The sequence below is a fragment of the Pelophylax lessonae genome, assembly GCF_965119305.1.
Source record: "Pelophylax lessonae genome assembly, chromosome: 3".
Taxonomy (NCBI): Eukaryota; Metazoa; Chordata; class Amphibia; order Anura; family Ranidae; genus Pelophylax; species Pelophylax lessonae.
In genome coordinates, this window is record NC_138770.1 from 131,312,546 (window position 1) to 131,339,470 (window position 26,925).

The 26,925-nt window shown below is 45.7% G+C and overlaps 1 protein-coding gene across 1 annotated transcript in view; it reads left to right on the forward strand.

The window, feature by feature from the left end:
- The window catches only part of LOC309550408 (uncharacterized protein), a gene marked incomplete at both ends in the record, with an annotated part of 87,964 nt that overhangs the window by 37,658 nt on the left and 23,381 nt on the right, over positions 1–26,925 (forward strand). Inside the window, 5 exons of the mRNA XM_082250793.1 lie at positions 4,885–4,990; positions 5,848–6,038; positions 9,656–9,761; positions 17,588–17,757; positions 24,805–24,875. Coding sequence (XP_082106919.1) covers positions 4,885–4,990; positions 5,848–6,038; positions 9,656–9,761; positions 17,588–17,757; positions 24,805–24,875 — 644 coding nt within the window. The remainder of the gene's footprint in view (positions 1–4,884; positions 4,991–5,847; positions 6,039–9,655; positions 9,762–17,587; positions 17,758–24,804; positions 24,876–26,925) is intronic.

Below are 26,925 nucleotides of genomic sequence, written 5' to 3' on the forward strand. Positions count from 1 at the left end.
GTGGAGGCTGGAACAGCGCGGAAAGATCTCCTGGAGTTTTTTCCGCTGCTCCTAAAGGCAGTGAAATATATGGCCGATGCTTCTGCTGAATCAAAATGTCTGCCAGGTCGGCAGCCCTTGTCAACTCTACCAGGAGGGCAGCTTGGTTGAAAACTTGGTCGGGTGATTCAGCTTCTAAGGTTAAACTTTGTGGTTTACCCTTTGCCGGTGACTTGCTTTTTGGGCCAGAGTTGGAAGCAATCCTTAACAGAACAGCGGATAAAAAGGCCCTTCCGTCAAAAAAGAAATTGCCATCTAAAAAGATTTCATTCTGTTCAGCAAACCAACAGAGGACGTGAACAAGATCAGAGATCCAGATGGGCCTCCCAGAAAGGCAAGGGAAAAAGGTGGAGTCCTTTTCAGACCACCTGATCAGGCGGCCAAAAGCAAGTGACAGCTGTCTTCCAGTGGGAGGAAGACTGTTATGGTTCCTCCCACGATGGGAAGAAGTGTCCGCAAGCCCCTTTGTAAGGAACATCGTGGCTCAGGGATAGAAGCTGGAATTCTGAGACCCCTCCAAGCAGATTCTGTTACTCCCCTTCCAAGGGATCCGGAAGAGGCTTCCTTAATGAGGTCTCTATTGCAAGAGCTGACTCAACAGGAAGTTCTAATTCAAGTTCCCAAGGGACAACAAGGCCGTGGGTTTTAGTCTCACATTTTCCTGTTAAAGAAACCCTCCAGCAAGTATCGGATGATCATAAATTTGAAGATCCTGAACAGATCGATTGGTACAAACACTTCAGGATGGACACATCTATTCAGTGACCAAACTACTGTCCCTAAACTGCTTCATGGCATCTTTGGATCTGAGGGACACTTATCTGCACATCCCAATAAATCAAGATTGCCAGAAATTCCTAAGGTGGTCAATCTGGGGGAATCGGTCTGGCATCTAGTTCAGGGCCCTCCCCTTTGGCCTCTCATCCTCTCCCAGGGTGTTTACCAAGGTGATGGCGGATGCTCTGGAGCCATTAAGGCTGAAGGGTATTTTCCATTGTCCCATATCTGGACGATCTGCTAATTTTTGCGGAATCCAAGAGCCAGGCGTTGGTACACCTCCAGGAGACTCGGGACCACCTCGAGGGTCTGGGGTGGCTCATGAATTTGGAGAAGTCCAGCTTAATTCCATCTCAGCAGATAACATTTCTGGGATACAGGATGGATTCAGTCCTCCAGAAGGTCTTCCTACCTCAAGAGAAGATAGAGAGAAGATGGTGAAAACTCAGAACGCTGTTGCCCAGATGCAAACCAGTCTTCAAGTTACTGTCAGGTCGGCCATGGCAGCTCTGGGCTTGCTCACAGCCGGTATCCCTGCTGTAAAGTAGGAAAGGCTGCATTCTAGTCTTCTCCAGAGACATTCTGCAGAGATGGTCACATCCAGAACCTCTGGAGAAATTCGTCAGAATTACCACGAAAGCAAAAAGATCTCGGTGGTGGAGAAATGCCAGAATCTGGAAACTGTCTGGAGTGGTCCTTCCATCCGAACAAACATTTGACCACGGATGCCAGTGGGTGGGGCTGGGGAGCCCACTTGGATGGTCGGACAATGCAGGGACCATGGTCCAAAGCAGAGGGCAGGAAGTCATCCAACTGGCGGGAGTTGAAAGCCATCCTTCTAGGCCTTTGGTCCTTTCAACAGGCCGTCGAGGGCCATCATGTTCAAGTTCTATCAGACATGACAGCGGTGGCCTATGTGTCAAACAGGGAGGCGCAAGAAGCAGGCAGCTTTCAGATCTGGCAATTCAGCTGCTCTCCTGGTCGGAGAAAAATCTGGCCTCCTTGACAGCTGTGCATCTAAAAAGATCACAATCTTCTGGCAGATTTACTAAGCAGAAGAAAGGTGTTGGAATCCGAATGGAGTCTGAACCAAGAAGTATCTAGGGCGATTGTGGAAGCTTGGGGTCTTCCCCCAGATAGATCTGTTCGCTTGACGACAGAACGCCAAAGTCCAAAGATTCTTTTCCCTACACGGGGAAGATCAGGACTGGGGCTTGGATGCTCTCGCCCATCCGTGGGGCCTCCCTTTTTGTCTTGTGCGTTCCCTCCGTTCCAACTGATTCCGTTGGTTCTTAAAAAAATTCAGGGAAGAAAGGACCAACTTAATTCTGATCACACCTTTCTGACCAAAGGGACCTTGGTTTGCTCTCCTGCTGAATCTAGCCTCAGAACCTCCCTGGAGACTCCCATCCAGGAGGGATCTTTTAACACGGGAACCTGATTTATCCGGAGCTGGACCATCTACAACTGACAGCGTGGTTTCTGAGGAAGACCTCATAAGAGCCAGAGGCCTGTCGAAGTCATCTCTATCCTTCTCTCCAGTAGAAAGAAGGTAACCAGGGCTATATATATATATATATATATATATATATATATATATATATATATATATATATATATATATATATATAAATTAATTATAATCCTGGTGTTCAGCAAGAATTTTGAAATCAAAAATTTAGTTTCAGTGCTGCAGCTCCATGAAGGAATGGAGAAGGGACTTGCAGCCAGCACTCTAAAAACGCAAGTGGCGGCTTTCAGTTTTTTCAAAGGACCATGTCCCAAGAGACTTTAATTAGATTTTTCAAGGCATTAGCCCACAACAGGCCAGTAGCCCTGAAAGTTTTTCCTAAATAGGATCTGTCCATTGTTTTTTACAAGGTTTGACTAAGTTTCCTTTTGAACCCTTAAAAGAAGCTTCTCTGAATGTGGTTTTGAAAACTCTTCTTGGTAGCTATAACCTCGGCTAGAAGGATTAGCGAAATTCAGGCCCTCTGTTTCGGGCCCCTTTCTGACAATTTTTTCAGATCAAGTAGTTCTGCGGACAGACCCAGCCTTTCTTCCAAAGATTGCTTCATCTTTTCATAGGTCACAAGAAATTGTTACCAACCTTCTCCACTCCTAGTAATACTCGTGAGGAATCCTTTCACACGTTGGACGTGAGATGTTTACTTCAGTTCCTCCTAGTAACTAAAGAATTTAGAAAGTCAAATGCATTGTCATCTTCTCAGGATCTCGTATAGGAGAAAAAGCGTCTAAGAGCACTTTAGGCAAATGGCTCAGATGGGCAATTGAGCAGGCTTATGTAGCTCAAGGGGAAGAACCTCCAGAAGGCATTTTAGTGCATTCCACAAGGCCTGTGGCAACCTCATGGGCTGAAAGGGCCGGTGCTTCGCCTGAACAGATCTGCAAGGCAGCTACCTGGTCTAGTTTTTCAACCTTCCTCAGACACTACAGGTTGGACTTGTCAGCTACGGATCAAGCCTTCGGCAGAAAGGTTCTGCAGGCAGTGGTGGGACTGCAGGCAGTGGTCCCACCCTAAGTGTAAGTTACTCGCTTATCCTCTCCAGGTGCTGTCCTGAAAGGCAACTTGAGAAAACCTTAGTTACTTACCGCTGACGGTATTTCAAAAGCCTTTCAGGACAGCAGCAGCTACCCTCCCTGGTTTTGTTTATAATATATTTGTAAATGTTTAACCTGTGGTAGTTGTTTATGTTCAGTTTTCCAGCATGTCGGAGGCTACTCTGACTGAGGCATGGTGGAAGAGGAGTTTTATCTTGCAGTGTTTCCTGTGAATTGGGTGGAGCTGCGCTCTCTCCAGGTGCTGTCCTGAAAGACTCTTAGAAATACCGTCACCGGTAAGTCTTAGGGCCCTTTCACACGGGCGCTCCGTATGTCCGCAAATCATCCATTTTTTGCAGATGATTTGCGGACATAATGTAAGTCAATGGCATTGCGGATGTCAGCGGAATACCATCCGCTGACATCCAATTTTCTTCCTTTCAGTTCTGTTCCGTTTTTTGGAACAGAACAGAACCCTATTTTTCCTCTGTTCAAAAAACAAAGGAAAATCTGTCAGCGGATGACTGACATCCACAATGCCCATAGACTTGCATTATGTGCGCATGTCCGCATTTCATCCGCAAACGGATGGGATGATATGCGGACATACGGAGCGGATGACACAAATGTCGTCCGCTCCGTGAAAAAAAGTCCCGCAGCGGAGCCAAACACCGGAGCGGCCGCGTGAAGAGGCCTTACTAAGGTTTTTTCTTGCCTTCGTCTGGATCGGCTGTGGCTATAGGATTGTATGATTGAAAAAACGCCCCCCCCCCTTTATCTAGACTATGTAATCTTGCTACAAATAGAAAAAATGATAATCAGCGCAAGCCATAAAACACACAAAATCCAAAAACCATATAAAATGGTATACACAAGGCTGCAAACAGTACTAAACACAACACCAGTGACTAATTAATAAACAAGATTGCTGCGCCAGGTGAAAAATTATAATTGTCTAAATCACTGTCAATCCAATATCGACTAAATAACAAATCATAAGTAATGATTAAAGTGATGTGATAATGGTGAAATTAATGGTCCAAATGAGTGAACAAAAATGAAACCAAAATCAATCTTCATCTGTGTTCACACAAGTGCTGCATGCTCCACTCCAGTGCTCCCAGTGATACGTGTAGGTTAGCAGCTCACCTTGGGACTAGGCTCCAGAGAGCCAAACACATTTAGGGATGCAAGGATAACAGCCTGGTGTCCCTCCAGCTAACACTCCATGCAGACAGAAACCTGGTATATACAAAAGAGGGACAGATCTAATGCTCCGTTTTAAAATGCTATTTATTCCCTTGTAAATATAGGACACGGGGTAGGGGGGGTGGGCGGCGGGAGAGGTGCCCACAAGTGATCCCATGGCAAATCCACCGCTGGGACCACTTATGCAAATTACCAGCTGTGTAAGAAAATACCAGGGTTATGGCAGCTATCTATCACCCACATGGTAGGTGGTTCGAGTAGTTAACTAAACTTTTTTTTTTTTTTTTTTTCCCTTAGGATCTTGGAAAGAAAATGCTTTTCACCTTAAATGTTACCTTTGGATTCAATATTATTCCTTATGATGAGACCTTCACTACCTCCACTACCATTGAATGCTTTTTGCGTAAGTAATCCAAAACTTGGAATCGCTCAACTATAATAAACTTGTGTACATTGCAATGTTATAACTATGAAAAGGATTCTCCAGTTGACCAATTGACATGCTTGCTTAGGCCAATGTCTCAAATATAGAGTGAAATTAAACTTCTTTTCTGGCCATGGTACTCTATACCAGTGTTTCTCAACTTTTTTTTTTAAAAAGCACCCATTAAGAATTTATGGTCTCGATGCACCCCCATTCTAAAATGTAACAACTATTCTAATAGTTTTTATGATGCAGCAACATCCACACATGTAGGACACCAAGTTGGAGGCGATTTATTCTTCCAAAGCAAATACACTTTTGCACACTGATGCTGACCAGTATTCCAATGTTTCTCTTCCTCACTTTCTCTCCATCACTCAGCTAATGTGACCCTAATGCTGATGGAAAGGGGCAGGGGAGGTCAAACGAGTCTTTGCCGGTGATTGACATCTTCCTAGAAGGTTGTAATTGGGCCCAATGAAAACCTGTGGCTTTGTGTAACTAAAAGGCAGGCTTGATCCACATACCAGCTTGTTTACAAATTTTTGGCAATTTTTAGGTATTTTACCAAGGCATCCCTGAAGACTCATCAAGGTACCCCAGGGGGCCTGGGCACCCTGGTTGAAAAAGGCTGCTCTATACTATAGTGATGTTGTCTCACATGATGGCCAGAGAATGGGCATATTAAAAATGCAGAATGTCTTCCTTTAGTTCCTAAAGGCAGCTTTTTTTTAATTTTGAAGACCAAACCCTTCTATTTGGGTACCCCTAGAGTGTATCAAACAAAACATCTGATGAATAGCTAAAAACTAACAATGTAATCTTTTTTTGTTTAGCCAATCCTACTGTAGGAACCTGTGTCCAACAAGGCTCCCTGCTTACTACTACCATTGGTAACCTGGATCCAAACTGGAATATCTACATTAAAGATACGCTGGCAACGACCGACAATGGGTTACTTTTGAGCAGCAATCAGACATCATCTACGGTTCAGGCTGATGCACAATCTGATCTGGTCATGCAGGAGGTAAGGGAATGTGACTTTTAAAATGGTCTTCTGCATTTTGAACATGGCTCTTACCTGACCAACAATTCTTTAAATGTATCACATTCTTGGTGTAAACAAACACTAATTCAGCACTCCAATTAATTTTTTTCCCTTTAGTGAGGTCAATGCTACCTTCCATAACAACATCCTAGATTTCAGCTTCCGCATCTGCACAAACTAGGACCTTGAGCTGGTGCCACCGTAGTTGCCAAATATTATTTTTTTAATGCAGGCAAGAGGTGGGACAGTTTGAAAATGTAAAACTGACAAGAGAATTACTGCAGGATTTCCTAGAATGGTGTACCATGTGGCCCAACACAATTGTAATGTAGCATCCTAGTGTGTGCTAGAAGTAGTTTTAAAGGTTGTTTTGACTTTTTATTTAACCCACTGCTTTAAAGTATGTTATGCACAAGCACTGTGCTGTAATTTGCCCCCTGTATCCCCTGCAATATTTTGCTGATCTTGCCTGGCTATACCCTCTTACACCCTGTAAACTGACCATGGTGTATCATGGCGGCTGAGCCCTGATGGTGGTCAGGTTACGTGCATCTATCTGCAGCTCTCGTTTGCCCCCCCCCCCCGGGGGCCTGTCAGCTCTTGCCAATGCCCCCCCTTGCTGCTGCTGAAATACCCTTCTAAACTACACACGATCCTCTGTTATAAAGCTCCCTATGAGGCAGTGTATGTTTGTAAAAAGATGCCCATTTCTACCTGAATTCACAGCGCCCATCGGTGGTCATGAGGCTCTCCGGCTGATACCTCTACTCCCTTGTGGGGGGGGGGGGAGAGAGAATCTCGACATCCCCTTGTCAGATCAGGAGAGGGAGTCATGTGACCGCCAATCGGTGCTGTGAATTCAGATAGAAATGGGCTTTTTTTTTTTTTTAACCAAAGAACGTAACACTGCAGCATAGGAGGCCTTATAAGAGGCGATTGTGTAGTTTTAAAGTGGCTTAACAACCACTTTAAGGGGACATTTTAGTTTAGCTCAAGGCTAAACCTGAGCTAAACTAAATCTGGGTCAGGGTTCAGTGAAGTTCAGGGCTGGGTGACTCCTCTTGACGGCTCCTCTGGTGCCTCGCCCTGTTTTTGGGTTATTGAATAATGTTCGAGAGCTAGTGGGTAGAGGTTAGGAGCTGCCTGGAATATTTGAGGCCCTAATCAGTAGTGGGCTGGCAGGGGGGCAGAGTTTACCTCATAGATGGGACATGAGGCAGGGCAGTGGGGTGGAAGATGAAGATGCAGTGCTGAGGAGGCGGTCGGTGGTCCTCCTGTGTGGTGGGGCGTGTCCTGGCTTGGGTGCTGGAAGGATCCTGCCATAAAACACAGGAGGAAGCCATTTCCTGGAGGCATGGGAGCAGAGGACAATGAGTAGATCAGCACTGCTGGGGACTAACAAGGGGGGGGGGGGGGGGCGTGAGTGCCACATGTAGCCAGTCACCCTGAACACCGTTATGTTTCAGTCTTCATTCCGTGGGGATCTCCTGAGAGTCAGCTGGGTGGGCTGGTGTTGAGTAGTAAAAGGGAGGCTGCAGCTAGGTGGGTTGGCAGTGCCTGAGGTGGAGCTTGGGCCAGTGGCCACAGAGGAAGCTGTTTCACTAAATTTTTGCTACACGAGGGGCTGCAAGTTCTTTTCAGTAAAGGGCCATTGCTAAAATCTGACTGGAAGTCTGTCCAATTACTCAAGTGATTCAGCTGAAATAAAGTGTGCGCGGGAGGAAAGTGAAGAAGACTGTATAAAATGTCCCTGAAATTTGAAGTAAAATGGGCTTCCCGTCCCTATCCAAGTTATTAAACCTTAATAAAGTAAGTCACGGACTGTTCGGACTCAAGGTGCTTGTGAAGATTTGGTGTGCCTGGCAGTTGAGTGGGGATATGACCGTGTCTTAACTGGACTTGTTTTGGCTTCCCAAAGAAAAGTATCCCACTCATCACAATCGCACCCTATTCATGTCAGTTTTTGGCAGGACCTATATTGGTGAGTAACTACTTTTTATGGGTGAAGCACATGAAGGGCAAATATGGAACCAAAATATCTGAGCACCTTGAGTTCATAATTGCTGCTACATCTATCGTAACAAATATTGATTATCAAAAACAATGTCATATTGCACTAGTTTGTTGCCCTTTTGTAATACAAAAGTGTTTTTTTATTACTTGGGTACATTATCCATATTGGTGGTTAACATGTGATCTGCTCATCAGCTATCCGTAGTGTATTTTTAGGTGTTTTAGTCAAAAAATTGGACACTCCTAGTGTAACGAAGCTTAACTTCGTTAAACAAAGCGGTGTACTGTTAATACAAGAAGCAATGCAAAATGGGTTTGGAATGGCAAAAAACATGAATATACTGCAGAATAATGTAAAACGTGTTACGAAAGCTGTCAGAACATGTACTCGTAGCCATGTTTGTGGCTCAAGGGTTAATGTAGTTCCATGATAGTCTCTAGCAGTAGTCCACTGTTTTTACTAGAGGAAGGATTCTCTGCTTAAGAATAATTGTGCACATCCTTCTTCTCGGTGAAGTCCAGAGTAGTTCTGGCATACCTCCCTACTTTTTGAGATGGGAACGAGGAACGCCTATTGGAAAAGTATATTGGCCATTGAAATTTACAAATGCAAGAATTTAAAAATTTGAACGGGTTGGCACTTTAAAGATTTTATATACCACTTTTTAGCTCAGACCAAATGAGGATCGAGGGTCTGACTTTTTTTCCTTAACAGTGGCCAATCAGTACGCCCCCCCCTTCCCTGTAAACAGAGCACTGAGATAGTGAGCTCACTAGGGAAGAAGCAGAATGGGCTGCATGCAATTAACCCCACAACTGCTGGGAGTGAAGTGAGCAGCTTGTCACCCCCTAAACTACCAAAGCTCTCTGCTTTGTAATCAGTGGGAGCTACCCAAAGCCCCTGCTGGTTATTTGACAGCTGTCATTTCACAGGAAGGGGATATTTCATCTAATCTCCCCACCCACACCCTGGCTGCTCCTGATCTCCTCCCAATCAGAAGTACTTGATGGATCTTTGCTGCAGTTGTGAGTGGCAATCACAACTGCAGCAAAAAACATTTTCTCATGTTCAATGTGAGGGCACAGTGGGCCCAAGCAGATACAACTGCCAAGGAGTTGTGTAGTAGGGGATTGGAGGCCTGCTTTTGAGCATGGTGAATAAATGGGCACTCTGCTGCAAAAGTAACAAGTGGCTAAGTCTCTAAACCTAAAGTCGTCTTGCACACTTGGGGTGGTTTTGATATTTAGGGGCCTGAACTCTTGAATGGGTCTGTGCATAGAAATGTTGCGAAAATTAACAGTACCGTCAGCATGAGCCTTACCCAGCACAGTGGAGACAGATGTCTGAGTGGTACTAGTGTTTTAAGTTACCCACTTCACTAAAAGGGTGTGTGTTCTGCATTAGCACTGCTTCTGGTAGTTTGGGTGGTGGCTACATTCAGTGCAGGTTAGAATTCTTACCACTGAGAATAGAACAGCCATGCTGTTGGCTAATCTGTGTATCCCTCCTAATCAAGTTTTGAAGGTGAAGAAAAATGTCATGCAGTGCAAGCTTTATATATTTTTTTTTTTCCCCCCTCCAGGCAGTTGGAACGGGTGTGGGGACTACAATCCCAATAAATATAAAGGATCGCACAGGAGCCACAATCTATCCATTAGTTGTCGTCTGTGAATCGGTGATACCAGTTGGTAAGATGCTGGGTTAATGGGATAGCTTCTGTCTTGCTGACAAAACCAAATTGCATCACCGGGTAGGATCAGTTATCCAAGATGGGTAAATTGTATTTATAATTGCCTCAAATGGCTCATCATTCTGAAGTCCTCATGGCCTTGCCGTACTCTAAAACACCATTTTTGGGAATGGGGGGAAACTTTAAAAACATGTGGTCAAATCTTTAAAGTAGTCACTAAAGTGTATTTTCATGACCATGCACAGTTAATTTGGTGAACAGTCTAATGTAGGCCTATCCTATCAGGATCTACAGCTCAGCTTTTTAACTACAAGTGTTCACACTCACAATGACTATGGTTGGTCTTGTCAGCTGAATAGCAGATAAAGGTATAATGTCAAATCTTCTTCTGCAATACTTTGCAAATATTTGAGAATTACTGGTGTTGGCCTCCTGTAATCCCCTGCATGGCAGCACTCAGGACTGCTTAACAGGTTGGTAAAAACCTGGCCAGTTGGGAGGGCAAAATGAGATCAGTGAGGTGAATTCGACAAATTTCCTAATTGTCACCCTCAATTGACAATCGTGGATAGCTGGGTACCAGTGGACAACTCTTTAGGCAACACTCTAAAACCTTAAACCAGCTCCTTATTTAAGCCTCACTTCTAAGTTTATGCCTCATTGTGCTAGTGTCTTAGAAGGTTGGATGGTTACTCGGCTTGCCTGAGAATTTTTTTTTTTTTTTTTCACAATTAATGAAGAGATCTACTGGCTGAAGCCTTATAAGGACTTAAGCACCCTCATTGACACAACCTCATTCTGATACTGGTCCCTTAGTATGTACCAGAGGCTAATTTTTGTATACTAATTTTTGTATACGATTCAGTGACTTGGCAGCCAACCTCAGAAGGAACTGTATTTGAGCAAGCTCATGACTTTCTGTTTCTAACCTTGGTTGATTACAGTTCTGCCATGCAAATGGGGATCTATCTGCTGTACCAGGTCTTTAAGAGCTTATACTATTGCAGAGATCTTACAAATCCATATTCGAAAACCCAAGGATTGAGAACAACCCATGCACCCCCGTTTCCTGCTGTGGACCCTCAAATTATGCACCTTTTTAAAAGGCAGGATATGGCTAAAGCTAGTGGTATCACCTTTAGGGACTTCACAAACAATTTGGACCTCGTATACAGATCTCATTTAGGATGGACTGAAATGGCTTTGTTTTCTGGAGGTGAGTTTAGTAATAACTACTGTATCACTAGTAGCCAGCATGGATTCATGAAGAATTGTTCTTCCCAGACCAATCTATTAACCTTCTATGAAGAAGTGAGCTGCCATCTAGATAAAGGAAGGCCTGTAGATCAGTGGCGGCTGGTGTTGAGGGCGCGGGGGCCCCCCATCTGTGTCCGGCCCCCTAATCTGCATGCAGGGCGCTGGACGCGCCCCGCACCCACCCATTGTTTGACAATAGCGAAGGAAAATTCGCTATTGTCACACCGATCCTCCTCCTCCTCCTGGCCAATCAGGAAGCCGGTCTAATACTGGCTTCCTGATTGGCCGCATGGCAAACCCCATGCCATTGGCCGAGGAGGCAGGAGTGGGAGGACCAGAGAAGAAGCTGCCCGCCGAAGCCGCTGGAGTGAAGAAGCCGCCCGCCGGGAATCCGGGACCTGCTCCAGGTAAGTGCACTGGTATGGGGGGTGGCACACTGCATTGAAAGGGGCACGCTGAACTCTGCATTGATGGGGGCACGGCACAATGTTCATTGCATTGAAGGGGGCACGCACGCTGAACTCTGCATTGAAGGGGGCACGCACGCTGAACTCTGCATTGAAGGGGGCATATACCATCATCTGTGCCATGCCTGTGCCATGACCTCAGTCTCGCAATTATTTTTTTACTGCGTTTTTTTGACGCGAAGCAATACCATTACATTTTTCTTTTTGCGCCCCCCCCCCCCAAAAAAGTTTGAGCACCAGCCGCCACTGCTGTAGATATAGTATCTGGACTTTGCAAATGCCTTTGATAGTTACCCCACTAAGGTACGTAGGTATGGACCATAGGGTTAGTACCTGGATGGAAAACTGGCTTCAGGGGCAAGTCCAGAGGGTAGTGATGGGGAGTACTTGCACTGTTTAGGTGTGGAAAGTGGGGTCCCCCCGCTAAAGGATCTGTCCTGGGGCCATTCCTGTTTAATTCATAAACTGTGCTGGTCATCTCATACTCCAGATACTAAGTTATGCAGGGCAATATCACTTTCACAGGATATTGAAACCTTACAAGACCTGAACAAAATGGGGTGGGCAACTACATGGCAATGAGGTTTAATGTTGATAAATGTAATGTAATGCACTTGGGGTGCCAGAAATACCAGCGCAAGTTACTCGCCACAGTATGATCGCCTCCGTGCCACACCACATTGATGCAGTAAATCATGCAAAAGGACCCACAACCAAGTATTGAGTGCATATTATACTGTACATGGACATGCATGCAGTAAACAGACATTTCAGGATTAAATCTTTTTTTATTGGTCCTATGTAATTTTCTGGGATGCTGCATTTTGGGTTTTACTAGCTGTAAACCATAATTTTTAACAATGCTGTAACACAGCCATATAAAATGAGTTTCACTTTTTGAATTTAACTACTAAAGTTTACTTTTTGATCTAATTTTGAGATGCATGCGTACATATTGAATGTAAGTATTTTTGCAGCTCCCCAAATGATCCCTCTCTGGACATACCCTGTTAAAGCTTCCTTTCCTGAAGTAACGGTTTGGAACTCTAGGCTAAAAGCGTAACTCCACTTTTGTTGAGAAGGAAAAAACCTTCCCTCTCCAGGTCACCTATGTACATTGCAAGGATTATAACCAACTCTCGAAGATTCCTACCTTTTTTGGTATTCTGAAAAAATCCATTTTGTTCCTCTGTGCCCCTGTGCTGAGTGGGTCTAATGGGAGTAGTTTAATATAAATCTGCTGTAGAGCACTGAGTAAAGGTGCTGGGCCTGCATGATATTTTTTTGTTGCAGAGGATGCCTGAAAGCTGACTTATATCTTAGGCAGACTTCTGGAAAAACTGGTGAACCCAATCACAAGCAGGGAATGTTTCTAAGGAAGGGGGGGGTGTTCAGTACACATTCTATGTACAAAACTCCTCCCAGGTAGCCCTATTGCATTTTCCAAAAACTACAGTGGCTACAGATTGACTCAAGTCAGAATGCAATCGAATGTTCAAAATACCTTTCCTTTTCAATTGTGTACACTAGATTTCTTTGCAATTTTTTTCCTCCCATAAAAATGGTGTTTTTTTTTTTTTTTTTTTTTGCCTTTTTTAATGTAGTTGTATAAACATTCTTGCATCCTGACCTTCTACTTTTGAGTAAACTGTTGTATGGCTTGGCTCCCCTGTACAGGTGTTGTGCTGTTCCACCTATATTTCATGGGCTGTTTCCTGGTCCCTCATTTCAGTGAAGCCATAGTCCTTTTAGTAGGTTTTAAAGGTGTTTTTATTGGTTTGTACCTCCTGGTCCTAACTTGGTGGGTAGTTGTGGCTTCTCACTTTTGATTGGCCCTTCTCCTCCGAAGCCCCCAGTTCTGATAATTTTGATACTGACAGGATTTCCTGTTTTTTTTTATTAGAAAGGTACAAGGAAGTACAGCATCCATCTTGTGACATGGGGCTGGTTTCAGCTAAATTTCAGAAACCGGATATCAGAAATCCATTTATTGGTTGTTCAGGTAACATGGCGATGACAGCAAAAAACATAGACCCTGGAAACCACCTTATCTATAAATGGTAGGTTTGAATTTCTGTAGCTATTCTCTACCCCTCAATGTCAGATTTTTTTTTGTCCCTCAATAGAAAATTAAATTTTCGTGCTGATGGCCCTGTGCACTGCTTGCTCATGAAACTGAGACCTAATTGGAGGCAAGTATATACAGGGAGTTGGCGTCTATTCACCAAATGTACCAAACCCTGAAGGTCAAACTGATTCCGATAAAGCACTTTGTACCTGGAAAAACCCTAAAGAGTGGTTGGAGCCTGAAATTTTTTCCAAAAAGTTTGAAAAGGTTCCCATTAACGAAGATCCTTCCTGCGTTTGGAATGGAGTTCCAAAGTTGCAGAAGCCTTCTCTCGCAATGCACCAAAGCTACGGACCTTGCTTTCGAGGACATGGGGATCCTTGGAAAACCCATGGACAAAATGGAGGTTTTGTTAGAGATCATGGGAAGTAGTCATGGCTAATCTAAAACCTGCTATGGCTACAACAGTATTGGCCCATAATTTGGAAGTCTGGTTGGACCAACTTCAAGCCCATTTGGAAGGGGGTGACTTCTTGGAAGGTGATCTTGGATTCCCTACCATGCTTAATAAAGTAGCAGGGTATATGGCAGGTGCCTCAGCGGAATCTGTTAAGCTCTCAGCAAAAGCTGCAGCCTTGGTAAACTCTTCCCACTAGACCCTGTGGTTGGGAGTCCTGGTCAAAAGATTTGGCCTCAAAATAAGACTTTTTGATATTCCTTTTTGATGGGGGTCTTCTGTTTGGGCCAGACTTGGAGTCTTGGACCGAACAGTGGATATAGAGAGCTTTCCTAATGAAGGTTCTGGAAAGATGTGGGTTCCCCCCCCAAAAACCGCAGAGGCAGACTTCAAAAGTACCAACCATTAAAACAGTGGGAAGGGGGAAAAAGGGGCATCCTTTTTTCCTCCAAGTCCCAGTGGGAGGAAGGTTGGGGCAGTTCCTCAGTGGGGAAAAAATTACCTCAAATGGGTTTATTTTGAGGATCATCAGGGAGGGCTTTCGGATCCAGTTCAAGGGGACTCCGCCTGCAAGGACGTTCGTGACCGCCCCCCCAGAGATCCTCAGAAGGCGTCTGCACTTTTATCTCAAATTGGCCACCTGATGGCTCAGCGGGTCCTGGTTCCGGTGCCTCAAGAGACAAATGTTTCTATTCACACATTTTCGTGGTGAAGAGACCATCGGGCAGATTTTTGCCTTATTTTGAAACTAAAGTCTCTAAAATGGGTAACCTGCAGGAGGTTTCGGATGGAAACCATCCTTATGGTAAAAGCGCTTCCCCCCCCCAAATTTCTATATGGCTTCCCTCAATTTGAGGGATGCTTATTTGCACATTCTGATTCATGAGGAATTGTAAAAATCTGAGTAGCAATCAAGAAGTGGGAGGGGAAGTCCACATCTTCAGTTCAGGCCTCTACCATTCACCCTGTCTCTTCCCCCCCCCCCCCCAGATCTTTACAAAGGTCCTAGCGGAGAGGAACTGGCCCCCCTGAGACTAAAAGGGATTTGTCATCCCATGTTTTGGACTACCTTTTATTTTTCGCCCACTCCTTATACCGATTTAAAGGACTTGTGGGTGGCCATTCTTTTTATAAACCAGGAGACCTCAAACCTGGTCCTAGCACAAGACCTGTGCTATCTGGGGTACAAAGTAGACTCTGTGGCGCATAGTTTTTCTCACTGCAGAAAAAGTGGAGAAGGTGAAGGCTACAACGATTGCCTTTCAAAGCAATCTAGCACTGTCCATCAGGACAGCCATGTTGGGCCTTAGGGCTCATGGTGGCAATGTTTCCAGCGGTTCCTTGGGCAAGGGCCCACTTCAGGTGTCTCAAAGCCAACATCTTAAAAGTTTGGGATGGTAAATAAGTAATTGGGTGAAACCTTTTCGCTTGTCCCAGAAGATCAAGCGGATGCTTTGGTGGAGCGAGCAGAACCTCTTAAATGGTTCTTCAGTGGTCCTTCCCGGTGTCACCTGGATTCCCATGAACGCCAGTGCCTGGGGATGGGGGAGCCCACTGGGGAACAAAAGTGGTCCTGGTCCAGGACAGTGTCTAAGATTGACCACTTGGAGGGAATTGTGGGCGATATGGGAAGCCCTGAGGGCATTCGCCAAAGACCTGGGGTCACTATGTGCAAGTCCTCTCGGACAGTGTGTTGGCATAGGTCAACAGACGAGGAGGGACATGGTGCCCCTCAATTTGATTGGCAAATGCAATTTGCCTGGGCAGAAGCAAATCTGAGTTTGATTTCCACAGTCCACCTGTGTGGTCAATGGCCTTGCAGACTTCCTGAGTCGCCATCAGGTGCATGAATCGGAATGGTCTCTGAACAAAGATGCCTTCTAGCTAGTGGCTCAAAAGTGGGGCCTCCCAGACTTGGACTTGTTTGACAGCAAGTTAAGGTGTACTTCTCGTTGGTAAGACAGAGGGGCCAAAGGTAAAGATGCTCTGGCGCAGAAATGGATGTTTCATCTGTGCTATGCCTTTCCCCCTTCAAACTTATTCCCCTAGTCCTAAAGTTTGCTCAGCAACATGGTCTAGCTACTCGACCTTCATTAAACATTCTAGACTGGACCTTCTCTCAGCGTAAGATCAAGCGTTTGGGGAAAGGTCCTCCAGGCAGTAGTGACGTGCCCCCCCCCCCAATCCAGTAAGTTCTCGTTGATCCCCCCTCCTATGCTGTCCTGGACAGACTGGAGAAAAACGGTTAGCCTTATACCGGTAACTTTTTTTTTTTTTTTTTTTTTTTTTCTAGGAGTTGTTACCCGAACAATATGAGTTAGTTTATCTCAGACAATATTTGGGTTAATAATGAGAGTTCTATGACTGTGAATGCAAACTTTAACGCAGCAATTATTTATTTGTATATAGGTTGAACAGCCTACTTAATTTACAACAATCCAACTATTGTACATACTACAAAATGTAAAATATTCCTAGTTTAACTGAACAAATACAATGCATAGAGTATAGACTCATATACACACTATGACCGACACAAATAGAATATACAATGTACCCTTACTCCTTCATAATTACCCTTGGTGCGTCCTCTTGCTTTCCCATGCCAAACAGGAAGTCACTCTCTCTCACCGAATCTAATATAGACCCATCTCCCATAGTCTTGTATAGGGCAATTCTCATTGGTTCAGCTATCATGCCCTATCCCTTCCTCTGGGCGTATCTCGTTCAGGATAGGACCATTTCCCCCCTCCCATAGTTGCGCCTCTTTCTAACCACTCCTTTCTGTTGGGGGGGGGGGGAATTTACTCCTACCTGTGGTGCCCTGGCTCCAGAAAGTCGAGACGTGTGTATGTGTGTGTGTATATGTATGTGTGGGTGTGTGTGAATATGTGTGTGTGTGTGTGTATATATGTGTATATTTCTCTAATGGGAATTTATAGAGAGCTCCTCCTCATCACAACACGGTAAGGGAGATTACGCCTAAACTCAATATGGCAACAGAGTTATCCGGGACAGCAGGGTTTCCCTCCCTATAGGCAGTTGTATCCTTGGATGAGGTTTTTTTTTCTCCATTTCAGAAACTGTTTCTGGGGGAGTTCTCGAGTAAAGACTGGGGAAGTGGGATGGTGATTGCCCTTTATTCACCTGGTGCTTTGTTTCCTGCGTCTCCTATGCTGTCCTGGATAACTCCTAGAAACCAAGTTACCAGTGAGTCTAACTCTGGTATTTCTCAAGTGAGGGCTCATGAAATCATGGCATGCATTGTTTGGCCACCTCTATGCACATGTATGCTTAGATGGGATAAGAGGATTTACTCAAACTACAGTATGTGCCTTTCATTCTGCTGGACCAAAAGACAATCCTTTGACTTGGTCAGTTTGCCTGGCATTCAGCTTTAAATCATCTGAATGCATCATCAATCCCACAATCTGTTTACGAATGGGCTACAGGGAGAGCTTTTTTGAACAGAAGCAGGGATGTCCTTTCTAAAAATGAGGGACAATAACCATCTCAAAGATTTGTACCGAAAATGATTTTCTGTGAACTTTAACTTTTTTTCTTTTTTCTCCTAGTTTGCCTCCCGAAAGGGGTTATTAACATAACCGTGAATAAAGTCCAAAATATAAAAGATATGGATATGTCTCTGCTAAAACTGAGGGATACCACCTGTAAACCGACTAGCTTTGACGAAAACAACGCCTACTTCTCATTTAAAGCCAGTGACTGTAAAACTACAAGAAAGGTATGAAATGCTCTTGAGCAGAGAAATTGCTTTATGCGACTTTTTTTGCCAGTCATTAGGGTTGAGCGAACCCAGACTGTATTGTACAGGATCGTACCGGAATTTTGGGTATTCGGTACCCGGACACGGACCCTAACATTTCACTCCGTTCGGTATACAGTCCGTTGTTCGGTAATTTATTGCATGTTTTGGCACGGTTTTAATGGCGCGGTTTCAATAGCTGCAAGGCAGCCAATTGGTAAGCGTTTAACTAGTGTGCCCTTAGAACCTTAGAAGCCATCACAGACATGCCTACTAATGGCATGGCTGTGATTGGCCAGTGCAGCATGTGACCCAGCCTCTATATAAGCTAGTCACATAGGGCCACGCGTCACTCTGCTCTATACTAGGGACAGGTTCCTGCTGCTGAGGGAGAGATAGGAGTTTATTGTAGGGGCAGGATGGAGATTGCTTTCAGGGAAAGAATAGGTGAGGGGCAGAGAATGCCTGGTGGTGGGATTCTTGAGCACTAAGAAGGCACATTGTATTGAATGTTCACCAGTCTGTTTTATGGGCTCTTTTTTCCATCCACAAAAAAGGACTTTCTCTCCTCCACAATTATTTGACTCTGCCAATCTATTGGTGATATTTACTGGATTGCGCTGCACTATTTAATATATTTTCAAAGGTGTTTTGGATTGCCCTTGAGTGCTAGCTGCTGGTCCAGTATTTGCACATTGATTTGTTCAGCGCTGAATTTTTTCTTTATTTTTAAAGAATAGGAAGAATTTTCTTTAATCAGACAGCGATCGACATTGATTTTGTGTGGGGGTGCAGTGCACAATCTTTTTGCCCTGACCTGAGCCCAGTGAGGAGGAGGGAGAAAAACTTATCATTCTGTTAGGTGGGTGGGATGGGGCGTGTAGCAGCCTTGTAATGCAAGCTCGGTGCATATGTGTCTGCTTAATCTGGATTTAAAAAAAAAAAACTTTTTTTTTCCTTCATATTTTACTTTGACATAGTGTTTAGACGCTGCTTTTCTAATCTATTCAACAAGCACCAATTAAGGGGACAATTTTTTTTGTTTTTCATACTTTACTGTAACACTGTCATACAGCGTTTAGACACTGCAGTTCAAATCTGCTCTTCAAAAATCACTAAAGGGAAAAATAAAAATGTTTCATACGTTGGTGAGATACACCCATTGCATACTGTTTTCCGCTTTGCAATAAAAACCCATTTAGGGGAAAAATATATTTGCGGCCTAGTCTGCATATGTTAGTGAGATACCCATTGGATACTGCTGTTGTATTCCACTTTGCAATAAAAACCCATTTAGGGGAAGATCCAAAATTGGATAAATTAGGTCAAATTAGGGACGTGGCCCGGGTCGTGGTGCTGCTGGCGGAGCTCCTGTTGCAAGGAGAGGATGTGGTCGATCTTTGTCAGCTGCGAGTAGGCAACAGAACCTGCAGCAGCAGTATTTGGCAGGGCCTAATGTGCTTCTAAAAATGTGAGGCCAGAACAAGTACAGGCGATGGTAGATTGGGTTGCAGACAGTGCCTCCAGTTCCTTCACATTGTCTCCCACCCAGTCTTCTGCTGAAAGGTCAGAGTTGGCACCTGCAGCCGATGTCTATCAATCTTTTAGCTCACCCACTTGCAAATCAGCCAAGCAGTCTGAGCCCCAAGTCATGCAGCAGTCTCCTTCTTTTTGATGACTGTTACCATGGTTTCCCTGGGCCATCCACCTAGCCCTGCCCCAGAAGTGGAAGAGATGAGTGCACCGATGTCCAACCACTTATGTCTCAAGATGAGTACATGGGAGGACCATCGCAGCACGTCTCGGATGATGACAAAACACGGGTGCCAACTGCTGCGGAATTTCAAATTGTGGAGACCGACAGGGGTGAAGACTGGGTGGAAGATGTGGAGGACGATGAGGTCCTCGACCCCCACATGGAATGAACGTCATGCAGGTTAATTGAGTAGTTTGGAGGAAGAGGCGGTGGTTGCACAGAGCCACCAGCACAGCAGAAGAGGGAGCAGGGTGCAAAAGCGGAGTGGCCGTGCCCTAGACACTACGCCTGCTACTGCCCAACGCAGCAAGGGACTGAGCACACCAAAGCCAGCTCAAAGGAGTCCCCTAGTGTGGTAGTTCTTCAGACTATGTGATGATGGGACACGCTGTGCAACCAGAGCCTGAAGCGAGTAATAAACCTTCTCAACCTGATCACCTCCTGCATGACCAGGCATCTAAGTGCAAAGCACGAGCTGCAGTGGAGTGCACACCTCAAACCAAGAAAGGTCTCTGGCTCCTCCTACTTCCTCTTCTGCTGCAGTCTCGGCCTCTTCATCCACCTCTGTAGTGACAGTGGCACCTGCCACCCCGCAAACAGAGCATCTGCCAGCAACACCACCACCTGGGTCACCATCTCCACAATGTCCCGTGGAAGCGTTCAGCTTTCTATCTCCCAAACACTGGTGCGGAAGACCAAGTACCCCCTACCCACCCGCGATCCCTGGCCCTGAATGCCAGCATTTCAAAATTCCTGGCCTTTGAAATGCGTCATTCTGTCTGGTGGAGACGCAGAGTTTTAAAAGCCTTATGGCGGTGGCTGTCCCACAGTACGTTGTGCCCAGCCGCCACTACTTTTCCAGGCAAGCCATCCCTTCCCTGCACAACCAAGTGGGTGACAAAATCGGGTGTGCCCTGCGCAACGCCATCTGTGGCAAGGTCCACCTAACTACAGATGCATGGACCAGTAAGCACGGTCAGGGGCATTATATCTCCCTAACGGCACACTGAGTAAATGCAGTGGCGGCTGGGCCTGAGGCGGATAGCAGTATGGCGCATGTCCTTCCACCACCGAGGATTGCAGGGCGCTTCAGTTTGCCTCCTCTTCTTCACATGTGCTGAATTGGGTGGTGCAGAGGTTCCTTAGAAATTACCCCAATATGTCAGAGTTGCTGCAGAAAGTGCAGGCCGTCTGTGCACACTTTTGGGGTTCTCGCCTTGCTGCTGCTTGCCTGTCAGCGCTGCAGCGTAACTTCGGCCTTCCTGCTCACCACCTCATATGTGATGTGCCCACAAGGTGGAACTCCACCTTGCACATGCTGGCCAGACTGTGCACGCAGCAGCAGGCCATAGTGGAGTTTCAGCTGCAGCACACATGCGCGAGTCGCTCTGCAGAACATCACCACTTCACCACCAATAACTGGGCCTGCACGTGAGACCTGTGTGCCATGTTGCGCTGTTTTGAGTACTCAGCTTAACTATCCCACTTCTATGCCTCCTTGAAAAAAACTCGGGCGATGATGGAAGAGGATGTGGCACAGAATGAGGAAGAGGGATCATTTTCCAAGGCTTTCAGGGCAGTCATTCACAAGTGGCTCCAAGGGTGGGTTCCTGCACCCACAAACGCCAGGTACACAATTGTCCAGCAGGGGCACAGTTCTGGAGGATGAGGAGGAGGAGATGGAACCATGTTCACAGCAGGGTGGCACCCAGGCCGGCTCATGGCCATCACTGGTGCATGGCTGGGGGGGATACAGAGGACAGCTTTTCGTTGCCTCTGGGCAGCCTGGCACACATGAGCGATTACATGCTGCAGTGTCCCAACGACCGCCGAGTTTCCCACATTGTTACTTGTGCTGATTACTAGGTGGCCACGCTGCTGGATCCCTGTACCGTCCTTAATTCCCTCTCTGGAGTGTGATCAGAAGATGCGCGAGTACCAGCGCACGCTGGTAAGACGCGCTGCTGGTGACATTCCCACCTGACAGCAGGGGCACAGTGGAAGGCCAAGGCGGAGGAGGTTGCCAACGCAGCCAGGGCACTGCCAGCACCTCAGAATGGAAAGGTTTGTCAGCATGCCACAACAAGCAGCAGCACCACCAGCTGATATGAAACGTCTCTTAGCAGGAGGCAGCATTTCACCAACATGGTGGAGCATTGTGTGCACAGGCCTAGACGTACTGAATGACTGGTCTTCCCCCTTCAACTTCTGGGTCTCCAAATTGGGCACATGGCCTGAGCTTGCCCTTTACACCTTGGAGGTGCTGGCCTGCCCTGCAGCCAGTGTATTATCTGAACAGGTATTTAGCACGGCTGGGGGCGTTATTGCAGACAAGCGCAGCCGCCTGTCCAGAGCCAATGTGGACAAGCTAACTTGTCCGTACCTTGTGCAGAATAGTCATGTATACCGGCCTTACCCAGCCATTGTTGTATTTGATCTTTCTTATTCTTTTGGGGTGTACCCCAATTTTAAATTTAAAAACCAAAACCAGTGTTGGCTACGTCGTCGTCCACCACTGCCGCTTCCACTTGCGCTGCCACCTCAGACTCCTACTCCATGTGGATCTCGTCAGAGGCGTAACTAGAACCTTCAGGGCCTCAGTGCAAGAAACCATGAATGGACCCCTGGCTGGGGCCCTTCCCTTCAAGCCTGGGGCTCTTCCTCCTGCAACTACAGGAGGAAAAAGGACAGTGATTTCTCTACATCTCTGCCCCTGCCGCCCCTCCTATCCAGGTGTACAGGGGAGCCGAACTGGCCCCCTGGAGCATGGGGCCTGGTTGTAATTGCAACCCCTGTAGTTATGCCCCTGGACCTTGTCCTCATAAATCATTCAAGATTATTTTTTATTTTATTTCCCCATCCACATTTGTTTACAGAGCACTCAAGATTAAGATGCTCTTAAGATTTTGCTGCCATTTTGTAGCCCCTTCCATGTTTGTTTAGAGCCTTTAGTGCTCAAAAGTTCAGGTCACCATTGACTTCAATGGGGTTCGGGATCAGGGTAAAGTTCGGGTCACGAACCTGGACTTTTAAGTTCGGCGAACCCGGACATCCAGGTGTACGCTCAACTATACCAGTCAGTTAAACCCTCACCACTCTACCACTCCTGGCATTGTACTTGTATCTGTACCTCTGTTGGGGAGATTCTCTTTAGCCTGATCAGTCACCACAATGTAAAATGAGGTAGGGAGGGGGTACCAAACTTTGGTCATCGGAACAGAAATTTGTGCCTAATTTATGGTTTTGTAAAGTTGTCCAGAACAGCCCTTGCACCAAACATTGCGTTCTAATGTCCCTAACACACTGGCGTGTGCAGCCTGTGGCATTAGGGTGTGCACCTCAAACCAAAGCTCAAATACGTGTACGTAGTATGTATATGTGTGTAAACTAAAATATAATCTATGGGGACCCTGGCCTGCTCTAAAGGATCTATGGCATAGATCCCGCTTTAGAGCAGGGTCCCCATAGATCCTCTTTAGAGCAGGCCAGGGCAGGTTCCTCTTAAAGATCCTCCTTTACAGCAGGCCAGGGTGAGGTCCCCCATATAGATCCCCCTTACAGCAGGCCAGGGTGAGGTGGGGGGATCTATATGGGGGACCTCACCCTGGCCTGCTGTAAGGGGGCATCTATATGGAGGACCTGGTCCCCCCATATAGATCCCCCCTTACATCAGGCAAGGGCAGGTTCCCCATAACATAGATCCTCTTTACTTCTCAGTCACTAGTACGGTCAGTACTACTCTTACTTTTTTTTTTTTTCACCTGTCCCCAGGCATTGAAGCAAGGTTTTCTTGCAGCACCACAGGCCGGCGTCGCCACACTTCAGGCTATCTGGCCTCTCCCCCCCTCCTTCTTTGCTGAATTGCTGTCCTAGTGTGGTGTCCTGTCCTTCTCACCTCGCCGGCTTCTTTTGGTTCTCTGCTAGCCTTGTTCTCTCCCGCGCTGGGCAAGTCCCTCACCAAGCGATCACTCCGCATCGCACGCCTTTCTCCCCCCACCACTCCACAGTGGGCAGCGCCGGCTGGATTGGATTCAGTCTGCAGCTGAGCGGCCAAAGCCAGCAAGGGGCAGAGCAGACAAGTGGCGGGGCGGCGGCCACGGCAGGCTTGAGGGTGATTAGGATGTGCCTGGGCACACCCCGTGCGCACGCCTATGCCCTAACATCTTGTGTACAGTTGGACCAATGTACATGTCTGCATAGTTGAGCATATTCTGTATGAGTGTTTACCTCTGACAGTTAAAAGTGTAAAAGGCAATACTTTTTTCAAATTTGTGTTGGATAGTGAACAGATTAGAACACCTGGTTAGTGTTTTTTTTTTTTTTTTTTTTTTATTGCGGTCTGTGCCCCTGTAAAGGAGATTTGCCCTCCTTGTTTTACCATTATTTGAAATTGAAAACATCCTAAGTTTTGGGTTGTCCCCAGAAAAGTAATGAATTGAAAATCTTCCAATAGGGACACTAGTTCTGGTGACCTAGGGGTCCCCAAGGAATTCCCCTAATTTTCATAGATTTATTCCCTGTTTGACTATGGGACAGGAAGTGAAGGGAAATCTCCCCAATGATACACAGATGGTGGGGGGTGGGGGGGGGGGGGGGAATCTGTCAGGAGTTATAACCCTCCCTGACTCCAAAATGAGCAGGGGGAGAGGGAGAGTTTTGCCTATAGTTCTACTTTAGAGCTAAAGAAAACTCTTAATTTTTGGAGTAAGTGTTATCCCCATTCATTAAGATTTGCTTATGAAAAACTAGAATTTGCTGCTTCTTCACTGTAGCAAAACATGTGGTAAAATCTGCTCTTTAGGGTTTCAAAAGCAGGATTACAATGTTTGACCTTACAAGTGTGTGGATATGGTATAGATTCTTGCAGTTGATCCCAATTTGCATTTTTGTACTGTATGTACTTTAACTGCAAACCGTGTGTGGTACAGTTGAGGGTAAGAATTGGTAAATTACCCCGCTATAGACAAGGTGCAATCATTTCTTGCATAATTGAACACTAATAGTTTTGCACCAAGGCAGGCATGCAAAAGGGATTGAAATGGAGGAAATGTCTGGGCAAAGCAGGATAGGATAATGCCTTCTCTGGGTGTTAAGCTTCAGGGGGTGCACAAATGGTGTACACTTGTAGCAAGGCCATTATTCAACTGGTTAAAGCTTTTTATTTTTCCCTGCCCTTTTTCTTGGGGGGGGGGGGGGCATAAATTTGAAAGGGTTTCTAGCTGCTTAAAAGCTTTATGTACTTCCATGTAATTCAGTCTTTTCTCTTCTAGTTTGAAAACAACTGGATGATATATGACAATGAGATAAGCTACTACAGTTCATCTGGAACACCAATATGGATGTAAGATTTTTCTAGTATCTTTACAGTTAAAGGGGTAACTCAATTTTTATTGGGGGGGGGGGGGGGGCAAATAAAAAATAAAAGTATACAATTAGGACAAGTCATATTGTATAAGTGTTTAAAATTGCCTTATCTGCAGCTGTTTTTGTAAAACTAAAATGTGGCTACCTGGAGGTGTTCTCTGCAGAATGCCCCCCAGAAACACCATCTCCTGCTTGTGTAATTGGCTTACTGATTTTCCCAGATGTCTGAAGAGTCATATTTTTAGCAACAAAAAAATTACATTTTTGGTGAGCTACTCTTAATAGGAAATGTCTAAAGGGATGCAGACCCTGCAGCGTTCCTCATTAGAGCCTGGATTCTGCAGCAGCTGATTGATTACCACTCCCATTAGCCTCACTTCCTCAGAACAGAGCAACAAACAAGGTTTTGTTCATAAAAAGTATTAATCTGCAACAAGTTTGTTAAAATCCCTGCAATGTACATAGATCACCCAGAGGGGGATGTGGTTGTGCTTTAAATCCTTATGGCTGCTCATATTTGGGATGCTTGCTGAGATGGACACACTAGTTGTAGCAAACGTCTCTGCTTTAGGTACATGTACCCAAGGTTACCCACGACCAAGTTAGGAGTTACTTGTGCTAAAGTGTTGGCAGTACTATCGTTTTACAACTGCATATTAAAGGATTAAAAAAAAAGAAAAATCTTATTAGGGAGCATTGGTAATGTAGAGTAGCCTTTTATCAAGAGTTCAAGGTTGACTAGCCTAGGGTGTAACTGGTATGCAATGGCTTTTTATATAGGTTTAGATACAGAGTTGCTGCTGTGCTGTATAGCTAAGCTTTCAAACTTGTATAGTTACAAACATACTCCCTTGCTTTGTGGTAGTTTTGTAATGGCAAGATATAACCTGTTCAGAAGGGTTAAAGTAGAAATCGCTCTTAAATATGCTTCACTTACAACCAGAGACATAGTTCTAATAGGCAAATTAGGCAGTCGCCTAAGGCCTCGCACCTACAGGGGCCTCACAACCAGTGGCGGAGCGACAACAATTAGAAGGGCGCAGTCAGGGAAATCTCCCAAGTAAAAGATTGTTTTAAATCCTTGGATATAAAAGTTGCAGCAGCGTGCTGCAGTCCCTTCACTGCGGGTGCCAGGTGTCTGTTGTCTGCTGACACTTTGGTAGTTTTGGTTGGAGTTGTCCTTTAGATGTTTACTTTCTCTCCCCCCCCCCCAAGCTGTGAGGGACTGGGGAATGACAGCCCACTATGCTGGGACTTGTAGTGCCCTAGAATGTGGAGGACTGAGGAATCAGTCCCTCAGAGGGCACTACAAGTTCCAGAATAGAAGGCTGCAATGCCTTAGTCCCCACAGAGGGCACTACAAGTCTTAGCATAGCAGGTAGTAGTTCCTCAGTCCCCTACAGAGAGCAGTACACGTCCAAGCATAGCAGGCTTCCATTCCTCAGGGAGGAATGGCAGTGCACTATACTGGATTTTACAGTGCCCTCTGTGGGGACTCGGGTATGGCAGCCTTCTGCAGTGGGACTTGTCCTGCCCTAGACTGTGGCGGGCTGAGGAAGGGAAATGTAAGGGGGTATCTGGAAACTTTGATGCAAGGGGGAGCTTTGGTGACCAGAGTTCCCTTTTACACCAGGGTTCCCAGAACTCTCCTTACATCAGAGTCCCCAACATTCCCCATAAATCAGGGTTCCCAGAACTCCTTACATCAGTCTTCCCTCTTAGTGTAAGGGGGGGAACTCTTGAGACTCTGATGTAAAGGGGGCTCTGTGAAATTTTATTTGAGGGGGACTCTAATGTAGTAAAGAGGAATTCTGTGGACTCTTTGATGTAAGGAGGAGATGCTGGGGGGGAATCTGATTTAAAGGAGAACTCTTATGTAAGGGGGGACACTGAAATCTGATGTAAGGAGGAACTCAGGGAATCATGACCTATAGGGAAATGCTGGGGACTGATGTAAGAATACATGCATGCATACATACAGACAGTGAATTCATAGTACAAAGATTAAGGCTGTTAATATATGCAAT